General features: G+C 35.5%; 1 protein-coding gene across 1 annotated transcript; it reads right to left on the bottom strand.

Annotated features, from left to right (window-relative positions):
- Positions 1 to 5,314: 5,314 nt before the first annotated feature.
- Positions 5,315 to 8,252, bottom strand: LOC148933076 (uncharacterized). The gene is made up of 3 exons (XM_089063636.1): positions 8,082 to 8,252; positions 5,426 to 5,938; positions 5,315 to 5,377 (listed from the first exon to the last, which is right to left on the bottom strand). The coding sequence occupies exons 1-3, from the start codon at positions 8,250 to 8,252 to the stop codon at positions 5,315 to 5,317; spliced, it is 747 nt and encodes a 248-aa protein (XP_088919762.1).
- Between the last annotated feature and the right edge of the window lie 3,774 nt (positions 8,253 to 12,026).

Genomic DNA, 12,026 nt, shown 5'->3' with positions numbered 1-12,026 from the left:
ATACCCTAGATATTTGTTTTATTCAAATGGGGTATATATTTTATTTAATCCTTTTTATCCGGAGTACCATGGTTCATGGAAAGGATAAATTGTGATTTATTTTAATTATTTGGTTTTAGACACTTAGTGGTTTAAAATCAAATGATTTATTTGGTTATGTGTGATGTGACAAAGTGTGCAAATTTATTTGCCTATGTGATTTACATCTTATGTGAGTTAAATAATTATTTGCTTGCATGATAATCAAATGAAAACCATTTTAACTAAAAATGACTAAGCGATAATTACGAACAGTCATGTTGTATATGGTCTCCATAAATGGTATTCAAATGTGAAGTAAATTATATAACATTTCGACCTTTCTTTAGAGGAGTTATGTTATTAGTAATATTTACAGATTTCATAAGATTTGAATAGCTAAAATGGTTCTTTTAAATGAAAGGCATGTTTCTGAAGGAATATTGAGTCCAGTGGGAGCGATATTATCACGAAATGAGCATTATTTAAAAGATGTTAACCATGGTCTTAGAATCTTGTTGAGTGGCGTGCGACCTTTCTTTAGAGGAGTATTCAAAGCAAGATAAGATTCTTGAGGACTAGAATTATGGTACTAGCTTAGGCAATATTAGGCAGCCATGCCATTCTTATGGTCTCTGGACTATCTGTCGGTATTGTGACCAAGAAATTTTTTTTAAATCTAAATAATCCATGACATCCTTTTGGTGCTTGTTTATTTAGCGTTTTAATAGCATATGTGATTTTCGAATGTTTTATGGTTTTTACATTCCTTTATCATGTATGGTTGTGTGATGGATACCTTTTATTTTTCTCAGTCAATATCAATTATGTCGCTCAATCCATTATCTGTGATCTTGAAAGTAAACAAACTCGAGGGGCCTAATTATGTAGACTGGAAACGTAATTTGGACATTGTCCTTATCGCTGATGATTATAAGTTTGTGCTTGAAACCGATTGCCCTGCAAAACCTGCTGATAATGCTTCTGCGGAAGATAAGGCCGTGTACAATAAGTGGATTAAGGCCAATGAGATGGCGAAGTGCTATATTTTGGCTTCTATGTCAAATGTGCTTCAACATCAGCATCATTCCTACGAATCCGCTTATGAGATCATGGAGAACCTTAGATCTCTTTTTGGGACTCAGAGTCGATCTGCTAGATCTCTAGCGATTAGGAGTCTCATGAATAAGACGATGAAGGAGGGCACGCCAGTCAGGGACCATGTCCTTGAAATGATGCGCCATCTCAATCAAATTGAGGTCTTGGGAGGATCGATTGATCCAGATTCTCAGGTGGACATAATACTCCAAAGTCTTCCGGCAAGCTTTCAACAGTTTAAAGTCAACTATGAGATGACTAAGCAAGACCTTAACTTGGCTGAGCTTCTAACTGAGCTTCAAAACACTGAAGGCATTTATGCCCAAGCCAAGCAAGCTATGTTGGTTGACCGCGCCTCCAGTTCCAAAGTCACTAGACCTAGGAAGGATGGCAAGGCGGAGCAGGCTGCCAAGGGATTGAAGGCAAGGAAGGGCAAGAAGAAGGTTAAAGCAAGAAAAACTGGAAAGTGTTTCAAGTGTGGTGAAAAGGGACATTGGAAGCCTGATTGCCCCAAGAAGGGTAAAGGTCCAAATGGTCAAGGTAAACACCAAGCTCATGTTCTTGAAACTTACTTAGCAACTGTTTCTACCCATCAATGGGTAGTAGATACGGGAGCAACTGATCATGTATGTTTCGATCCCCCTTTGTTGCAGGATTCAAGGAAACTAAGTGAAGGGGAGATCATTGTCCATCTGGGGGATGCTACTAGAGTGGGAGCGATTGCAGTGGGAGCTGTTTATATTCGCTTTTCTAGTAGTAGAGTTTTGGTATTAAACAATGTTTTATTGATACCTTCGTTTAGAAGGAACTTGATTTCTGTTTCTAAACTGGTTTTTGACGGATATTCTATTTCTTTCAATGATGCTTGCATTATAAGGAGAGATGATTATTTTATCTGTCAAGGTATCATGGATAATAACTTGTATACTATACGCTCTACGCATCAAGTTGTTGAGTCGAATAACATATCTGTTTCTCGCAAGAGAAAGACTTCACCACATGATATGAATGATATGTGTTGGGACTACCGCAGCGGAAGACACGGAAATCAAACAGGTCCTAGAACGGATCTATTTAGGTGATTATGCATTCGACTCCAATTTCATGCAATAAACATAGATCTATAGGTATAACATCAAATAAACACATAATCATGCAATTTGATGTAGATTCGATTGTTACCTCATTTTGATCCATCATAGGATCGAAGTTGCTAGCTGCACCACCCGGAGATCCTTGGTTTATCGACCGTGAATCTTCCAACCTATTCCCTAGTCCTTGATTCTCCATCCGTGTGGGCGGATCTTAGATAATCAATAATAGTCTTGAAGAGATCTAGGAAAACTCAATACAAACACGAAATTGTCTAGATCTAATCCTATGAATTAGGATAGATCAAGAACAATAATCAAAACCCTAATTCTCCCACAACTATGGCTCGAAAATCGAGACCAAGAGGGAGAGAGAGAGAGGCGCCGATTTCTAGGCGGCTAGGGTTAGGGTTTTGGAGTGTGTTGTCTAGAATGGTGTCCTAGGGTTTCCACATCCCATCACTATTTATAATGGACTTTGTTGGGCTAGGTTGGGGATCCATGGAATGATTTAAGTGTTGGGCTCACCCATTGATAAATTACTAATTAAATCAAATGACCCATGATTTAATATATTATCAATGGAATATTATTTTATTCCACTAAAGAATAATATTGCACTCCCACTTAAATCACCAAATTACAAATAACTTGGGTCCATTTTATTTTATAATATTTCCTGCGTTTAAGATTATCTTGATCCGTCAATTTAATTCTTTTGTCTGCTATGTGACTAGAATTAAATTAATTCTCCAAAGAGTTTTTCTAGTTTGAAACTTTATTTATTATTCGTGGAATAAATTCCAACTGCGCAGTTTTCTGAATAATAAATTCCTTTTTCAAACACCTCTTGGGGATCACCCCTTAGGGATTTAATCATACCACACTGGGCACGCGAATTCTATGAAATAATATTCCAATACCTTCATGTTATTCAATTACTACCACCCAAGATATCATGAACTTGAGTTACGTACAAACTCTCACATATTGATAAGTCAAAGTGGCGTTTGATTGAATAAACAATATTGATATCAATATCATAGACTAGAAAATACTAAACTTTCTTGAAATATATTCTTTCAGTAGATAGCAATAAAGAATACATTTCGGATTAGATCCTTTCAGTGCTTTACCACACCGGTGTTACTAATCTCTTCTTAGGTAAGAGAGAATTATCACAAACACCGCAACCGTACCGATAGGTAGCCAAAGCCTATCTAGGTTGTGAATACGTTTTTCTTCTTACTAGATCTGGCCAAGTCCCCTACTGGAAAACTCATGAGGAGATTCATCGAATTTCCCTACTTGACCTTCTTAGTAAAAAGCCTTAGACTTGTTTATCATATTTCAATAATAAACCATTATATTATATTATTTATTCTCATAATTAGGTAAACAAGTGGACGTGGCGTTTCTCGTATACATGCACAAGCTGACTGTACAAAGGCATGTACGCTCGAAGCATCTTTTAGTATACAAACCCCAACAATCTCCCACTTATACTCAAAGAATGCTTTCGAGTATACCAACCGCTTTATTGGCCTTGTGCTACACATTCACAACACATTTTCTCCCACTTATACTCAAAGCAGGCTTTGGCCACTATGTACTCAAAACTATAATTCTTTTAAAAGAATCTACCAACATAGTTTTCTAGAGTACATAAAACGAAAATATACTTGTAATTTATAACCTTAACTCTTGCTAAGGAGCACGATTATTTGATCAAAATATTTCTAGGCCCTTTGATCCAGTGGAATAATTTTATGTGCCTTTCTCAAGTGCACTTATACATATTCCTCTATCAAAATCCATTATTTTGATCCTTCTGAATTTCTACTAATTAAAGTAGAATACTTATAGCAAATATAAAGTTTTAATCATGTTGAATATGATTCCAAAAACTTTAATTATATAATCCCAATTTAACTTGGTATTATCCTTGCTATATTATTTGTGATGTAAATTTATGTATGAACATAATTACCTCATCACAATGACTAATTGGAAGTTAGTCCTTATGACAAAATAAAACCGAATGATTGCATTGTTTGTTTTATAGTCATAAATTCCAAGAGTTCATTTATTTAACCATTTGTTGTGATCTTTAGAAATACTTTCTTTGGAAATCCAAAAGCAATTCTAATTTTAATAGCTAACTTGGAAATGTCTTTTAATGTTATTAGAGTCTTAGAAAGTGTGCAATTCATCACTTCTTTCATTCTAGGGTGTGAACCCCTTTAACTCTATCAAACATTACCTTAATTCCATTTATGAATATTCTATGAGACAAAATTTAGCTCCCACTTTTAAAAGTAGAAAAATACTAGTCTCAATATTCATTAAGGCTATTAAAACAATTTAAATAGTGCTTGGAGTTAAATTCATCCTAGTTTAATAAAATGAGCTATGAAGCTCTTATTAAACACTTAGAATTTAATCATTCATTTAAGAAAAAGCTCCCACTATTTTAATTATCACTTTCACAACAAAATAAATAAAACAATAACTAATCAAGTAGTCAACTCTTGGCTTGGAACATTAAAATAAATTTAATGTGCACACTATATTTACTATACAAGAATTTCTAGTATTTTATAATAAATACTTATCTTGTTTCTAGTTGAATTTAATTTACTTGTCTTGTAATCAATTATTGTGATTATTTTTCTTACACCTTTATTTGAACAAACGCGATCATAAGATCATTTTATTTTGTATTGAATCTATGTCGAACATTAATGTTCTATTGACTCATCAACAAAATAATGGTTCAAAAGACTTAAGGATTAAAGAAACTTAATAATCAATATTTCTAGAAGAAAACTTCATAATAATTGAATCAACAAATTTAATTACAAGTAAACATTTTGATATTAACCATGTTACATTTGATGTCATAAATAATTGGATAATCAAAACTTCATTTATCTAGTAATGCAAGCATTATAAAATGACATCGATAATCCAAAACCACAATTGATAAACTAGGAATAAAATTCCATATCAATAATCCATATGATATCAAAACCAAACAATATCAAAACTCTTAAAATTCAACAATGTAAATAAAGCAAAAATAAACTCTTCTGACTTGAACATGATCATCTCGAAAGTTCACCCCTTTTGTTCATCTTAGTTTGAGCAGCCACAAGCTTGTTATAAAGCTCCAAAAATGAAAACCTTTTGTCGCTAAACAAAATTTCATCTTTGACTTCATTAAAGCTATCTGGAAGCCCATCAAGGATCATTATCTGTTGGGTTTCTGGGTCAATTTTCCCCCCTCCCGACAAGTGAAGTTTATTGAAGTAGCCAAGCATGACTAGGGCATATACCCCCACGTCTTGGCCCTCTTCAAAAACATCATTCCTTAAATGCTTCACGGCGATACAAGCTCGTACCTTGGAGGACTTTTCTTCAAACCACGTGGGCTTGTTGACCAACGGCCTTTTGGGATCGTCAAACCTCTCAAGGGCATTGCCAACACTGGCTAAAACGAAGCCCTTGAGATGACATTCCGCGGTATGCCACTGATCACGAAACTCCTTGTCCTCTCCTTGTAGATGGTATGTAGGCGGACGATCCTTGCTGAGGATCAATCTTAAGTCATTGATCAAACGATCAACATCAAGTTTACTTTTCCATTCCTTAAACAATTCAGAGTCATGCTTCTTCGAACTAAGTATGGCATAATAAATATCCCAAGTATCAAACATCTTTCGTTCAAGCTGAGAATAAATACCAATAATATAAACATGTAAAATTTCAAGGAATTGCAAATAACCACAAAACAATTCATCAATTTTACATCCACAAAAATCAAGCACAAACGTTCTTCTACGAGGAAGCCGAGTCTTATTCATGCAAGAAATTCATTATTTTTACTGGCCACAATGTCGACAGATAGTCCAGAGACCATAAGAATGGCATGGCTGACTAACACTGCTAAAGCGTATAACCATAAAATTAAGCACTAAGGATTCTTTACTTGTGCGTGAACTCCTCTAAAGAAAGGTCGAACCGGACAAGCACCTCCTCCTATAGCTCCCTCTAAGAATTATTAAAATACAATCCTTATAATTTCGCAGCAATATTGCTCCGGTAAAGACCAGTCGCGATATTACTGAAAAACTAATTTTACGATTTTAATAATCCTTTATCTAGAGAAGTCAAAACTTACGAACTGGTAATGTTCCTCCCGTAAAGACAGGCCGGTCACTACTTCGCACTAAGACCAATTTTATGGAGGCCATATACAAACGTGTTGTAATTATCGCTTCATATTTTCTTGTTGGTGGTTTTAATAGTTTAATTATAACTTAAGCAGATAAGGCAGATATCCACATTCAAAGAATAATTAAACATGTACTAGCTATGCATGTAAAGCAATAAGTACATAGGCGATGCATGAGTTAAACTAGATTTTAACAAATAAAATCATAACTCAAATTAAATATCTATCTTTCATCAATAAAACATGTAAACACATTTACAAAAGGTTCACATAAACATAATGACGAAACTTGATCATTTAATTAAGCATCTAAAATAAATAGATAGAATTAAAATTCCATCTTCACATAAACAAGATTATCTAGACATTAAGTCCAATCTTAAATAATCATACATTATTAGTTAAAATAACGTATCTTGATTATTATAATTACCTTTTAATACTATTAGGATTTACTTAGATAGAATTAATCCATCCTTATCCTAAAATTAATGTCTAGGTGTATATCATAAAAGATTAGCTAAGTCTTAATTTTAAATGCCCACTTGGATATATAAATCCGCATTTATCCAATTAAGACTAAATCCATTTAAAACACACCAATTAAATTTTGAGAACTTAATTTCTCATAGCTTTCATAAAATCACATGACAAGAAGAATTTTATTACATCTTTAATTCAAAATGATGTTATCTAGATGAAATAAAATTCACCTTCATCAAAATTAAAGATAAAATTCAATTTAAATAAATAATTAAGGATTTTAATAGCAAAATTAATGCTCTATGAATTTTCATACCTTTAAATCACATTTGATGTTATCTAGATTAAACAAATTCACCTTCATCAAAATTAAAGATAAAATTCAAATTAAACTAGGAATTGAATTCCAATTAAAATCCAATTAATCATTTAACACTTTAATAATTTAGGATTTTAGTGGCATGTTAATGCCAAATGAATTTTTTTTCACTTCTTTAATTAAACCGATGTTATCTAGATGAAATAAAATTCATCTACATCATATTAAAGACAAAATTCAAACTAGGAATAGGATTCCAATTAAAATCCATCCAATTATTATACATGTAATTTTCAAAAAATTTTAAGGTTTTAAAACAATTGAAAAATCTTATGTCTTTTACTTAGGTATATATCTAGGAAATAATTCCATAACACACCAATTAAAATAGACAATTTTCAATTAAACCTTAAAAATTAAAACATGAAAGCATATAGAGAGAATATTCTTTAAAATTACATCCAATTATGGAAAAGCCAAATATTAGATCAATCAAATATTGAATATCCTTATGTTAATTACCATGATATTATCTAGATGGAAAGAATCCATCAAAATCAACTAATTAACAAATTAAATCAATTATTTGACCTAATTAATCAATTGGCAATATTTTAAAGAAAGCAAATATTCTCTTTTTAAATTAGAATCTTGATTTAATGACAAAATCATTCTAATTCCCACAAGATATTTTAAATTATTCTAGGTTTAGGATTTTAAACCACAATTATAAATAACTTGCGTCTTAAGAAACGAAAACATGAAAAACGAATAACGATACGACACAACGGCGATGCAACCCGAAACCCTAATTAGGGTTTGGGCCGCCACGGGCCTCGCGGCAGCCGCTGCTGCCGCGCCCGATCTCCGCCGCCTCACGCAGCTGCTGGCGCTGCTCCCACTGCAGCGCCGCCGCTGCTGCCCTCACTTCCTCATCCGCCGGCAGTCGCTCCCACTCAATCGTAGCTGTTCTCCGCCGCTGTTTTCTCGAAGACGTGGCTGCCATAGCTGGATCAACATGGATCCATGGCTGCTGTCTCCTCCAGCAGCAACTGCTGCCTTGATTCGCGAGGGAGCCCTCGTTCAGCCGCTCTCCGACGGGGAAGGCTTCCCCACCGTCGCCCGAAGACGACCCAGCTGCTGCTGCTGCTGCTGCCTGGAGTCACTGCCGCTGCCGGAGCTGCTGCGACCGCAGAGTCGCTGCCGTCCAGCCTCTGGAGCTGCTCGCTGCTGCTCCTATGCGGCTTGCAGCCGCTGCCCGTCGACAACACAGCGGTTGTCCGGCGCTGCTGTCCGAAGACGAAGCAGTCGCTGCCGGAGCCGCTGCCCGCTGCCTACCGCTCGCGCTGCTGCCCGGATCTGCAACCGTGAGGGCTGCCCGTGCCACTTCTCCGACTAGCCGAGGCCGCCGCTGCCTCTCCTCACCGGATCTGGATCGGCGATCCCCGATGAAGGCAGCCCGGTATTCAAAACACATCTAGGGTTTTAACCCTTGTATTCCTTTTTCGTTTTTCGATTTAATTAACTTGATTTATCGCGGTCGCTTCGCTTGACCGCGATCTTAAATCTTAATTAATCGTTTCTTAGTTTGTAACAATTCTTTTATGTTCATCACATATGCATATTTAAACATAAGCAATTTAAAACATTCTTGCATATTAAGAACATAAAACTATAGATCTAATGAATACTTGCTTAGATCTAGAATATTCTTGTGAAAAACTCAAATAAAATTCGAGATTCATAATATTCTTTCATCGATCCAAGTATTCAATCATGGACCACTTTATTTCTTGATTTAAAAACATATATTCACTTAAACACATACATATATGTAACATCAAACATATAAACTAGTATATGTTACTTAGAACATATAGATCTAATGTTGTTCATCATAGATCTAGAATATTTTTGTGAAAAACTTGAATAAAATTCAAGATTCATAATATTCAATCATCGATCTAGAACATCATATCATAGATCCAAAATTAAAATCAAGAAAAACATAGATCCAACACATATTGCATTATTTTTGAAAATCCCAAGTTTTTACACTACAATTTTCGAAAAATTCAATTAATCAAATACATAATCAGAGCCTAAAAATTGGCTCTGATACCAATTGTTGGGACTACCGCAGCGGAAGACACGGAAATCAAACAGGTCCTAGAACGGATCTATTTAGGTGATTATGCATTCGACTCCAATTTCATGCAATAAACATAGATCTATAGGTATAACATCAAATAAACACATAATCATGCAATTTGATGTAGATTCGATTGTTACCTCATTTTGATCCATCATAGGATCGAAGTTGCTAGCTGCACCACCCGGAGATCCTTGGTTTATCGACCGTGAATCTTCCAACCTATTCCCTAGTCCTTGATTCTCCATCCGTGTGGGCGGATCTTAGATAATCAATAATAGTCTTGAAGAGATCTAGGAAAACCCAATACAAACACGAAATTGTCTAGATCTAATCCTATGAATTAGGATAGATCAAGAACAATAATCAAAACCCTAATTCTCCCACAACTATGGCTCGAAAATCGAGACCAAGAGGGAGAGAGAGAGAGGCGCCGATTTCTAGGCGGCTAGGGTTAGGGTTTTGGAGTGTGTTGTCTAGAATGGTGTCCTAGGGTTTCCACATCCCATCACTATTTATAATGGACTTTGTTGGGCTAGGTTGGGGATCCATGGAATGATTTAAGTGTTGGGCTCACCCATTGATAAATTACTAATTAAATCAAATGACCCATGATTTAATATATTATCAATGGAATATTATTTTATTCCACTAAAGAATAATATTGCACTCCCACTTAAATCACCAAATTACAAATAACTTGGGTCCATTTTATTTTATAATATTTCCTGCGTTTAAGATTATCTTGATCCGTCAATTTAATTCTTTTGTCTGCTATGTGACTAGAATTAAATTAATTCTCCAAAGAGTTTTTCTAGTTTGAAACTTTATTTATTATTCGTGGAATAAATTCCAACTGCGCAGTTTTCTGAATAATAAATTCCTTTTTCAAACACCTCTTGGGGATCACCCCTTAGGGATTTAATCATACCACACTGGGCACGCGAATTCTATGAAATAATATTCCAATACCTTCATGTTATTCAATTACTACCACCCAAGATATCATGAACTTGAGTTACGTACAAACTCTCACATATTGATAAGTCAAAGTGGCGTTTGATTGAATAAACAATATTGATATCAATATCATAGACTAGAAAATACTAAACTTTCTTGAAATATATTCTTTCAGTAGATAGCAATAAAGAATACATTTCGGATTAGATCCTTTCAGTGCTTTACCACACCGGTGTTACTAATCTCTTCTTAGGTAAGAGAGAATTATCACAAACACCGCAACCGTACCGATAGGTAGCCAAAGCCTATCTAGGTTGTGAATACGTTTTTCTTCTTACTAGATCTGGCCAAGTCCCCTACTGGAAAACTCATGAGGAGATTCATCGAATTTCCCTACTTGACCTTCTTAGTAAAAAGCCTTAGACTTGTTTATCATATTTCAATAATAAACCATTATATTATATTATTTATTCTCATAATTAGGTAAACAAGTGGACGTGGCGTTTCTCGTATACATGCACAAGCTGACTGTACAAAGGCATGTACGCTCGAAGCATCTTTTAGTATACAAACCCCAACAATATGTACTTATGGCATCTAAGGCTTGGGCATGCCAATCCGAGAAGGATCCAAAAGTTGGCGAGCCTTGGCTCAATTGAGGGACTAAGCTTAGACCCTTTTCCAACTTGCGAATCCTGCTTGGAAGGCAAGATGACCAAAAGATCCTTTAAGATCAAAGGAAATAGAGCCAAGAAAGTACTAGATCTCATTCACTCGGATGTGTGTGGTCCATTCCAAATTCAAACTAGGGGAGGCTATGTATATTTCATCACCTTTATTGATGATTATTCAAGACTAGCCCAAGTCTATTTGATGCAACGCAAATCAGAATCTTTTGAAAAATTCAAACTATTCAAGGCATTTGCAGAAACGCGTCATAGTAAGACTATGAAAGCCTTACGATCTGATCGAGGAGGCGAGTATCTTAGTGATGAATTTTTGGGCTACTTAGCGGAAGCTGGGATTGAATCCCAACTGACTGCACCTGGCACTCCTCAACAAAATGGAGTTGCGGAAAGGAGAAATCGAACATTTCTTGAAATGGTTCGATCAATGATGTGTTATGCTCAGTTGCCAAAATTCCTTTGGGGGTTTACGCTAGAAACAGCGTGTTGCACCCACAATAACTTACCTACAAAGTCAGCGCCCAAAACACCTCATGAGTTGTGGACTGGGCGTAAGCCCAACCTAGAACATCTCAAGATTTGGGGTTGTCCGGCGCATGTGCTAGTTAAAGATCCAAGTAAATTGGACTCTCGCACAGAGGTATGTTTGTTTGTGGGATATGCCAAAGGAACAAAAGGCTATGAATTCTATAGTCCTCAAGACAACAAAGTATTTGTAAGCACAAATGCAAAGTTCTTGGAAGAGGAGTATATTAAGAATCAAAAACCCAGAATTGTAATCACTCTTGAAGAAATGAGAGATGATGACGTTCCAATTACATAAGAGAAAACTCCACAAGAAAATATTGCACCACGTAATACAACTTCTTCTACTCCTACGATTGTAGAGCCTCGTCGTAGTGGGAGGGTTTCAAAAGAACCAGGAAGGTGGATTGGTCTGGGAGAGTCTTCAGACTCAGCTTCCGGACATCTAGAACCTGAC

Source organism: Salvia hispanica, chromosome 1 (genome assembly GCF_029641045.1).
Source record: "Salvia hispanica isolate PSC_SH4W2 chromosome 1, Shi_PSC_v1, whole genome shotgun sequence".
Taxonomy (NCBI): domain Eukaryota; kingdom Viridiplantae; phylum Streptophyta; class Magnoliopsida; order Lamiales; family Lamiaceae; genus Salvia; species Salvia hispanica.
This window is presented reverse-complemented; position numbering and strand designations above follow the sequence as displayed.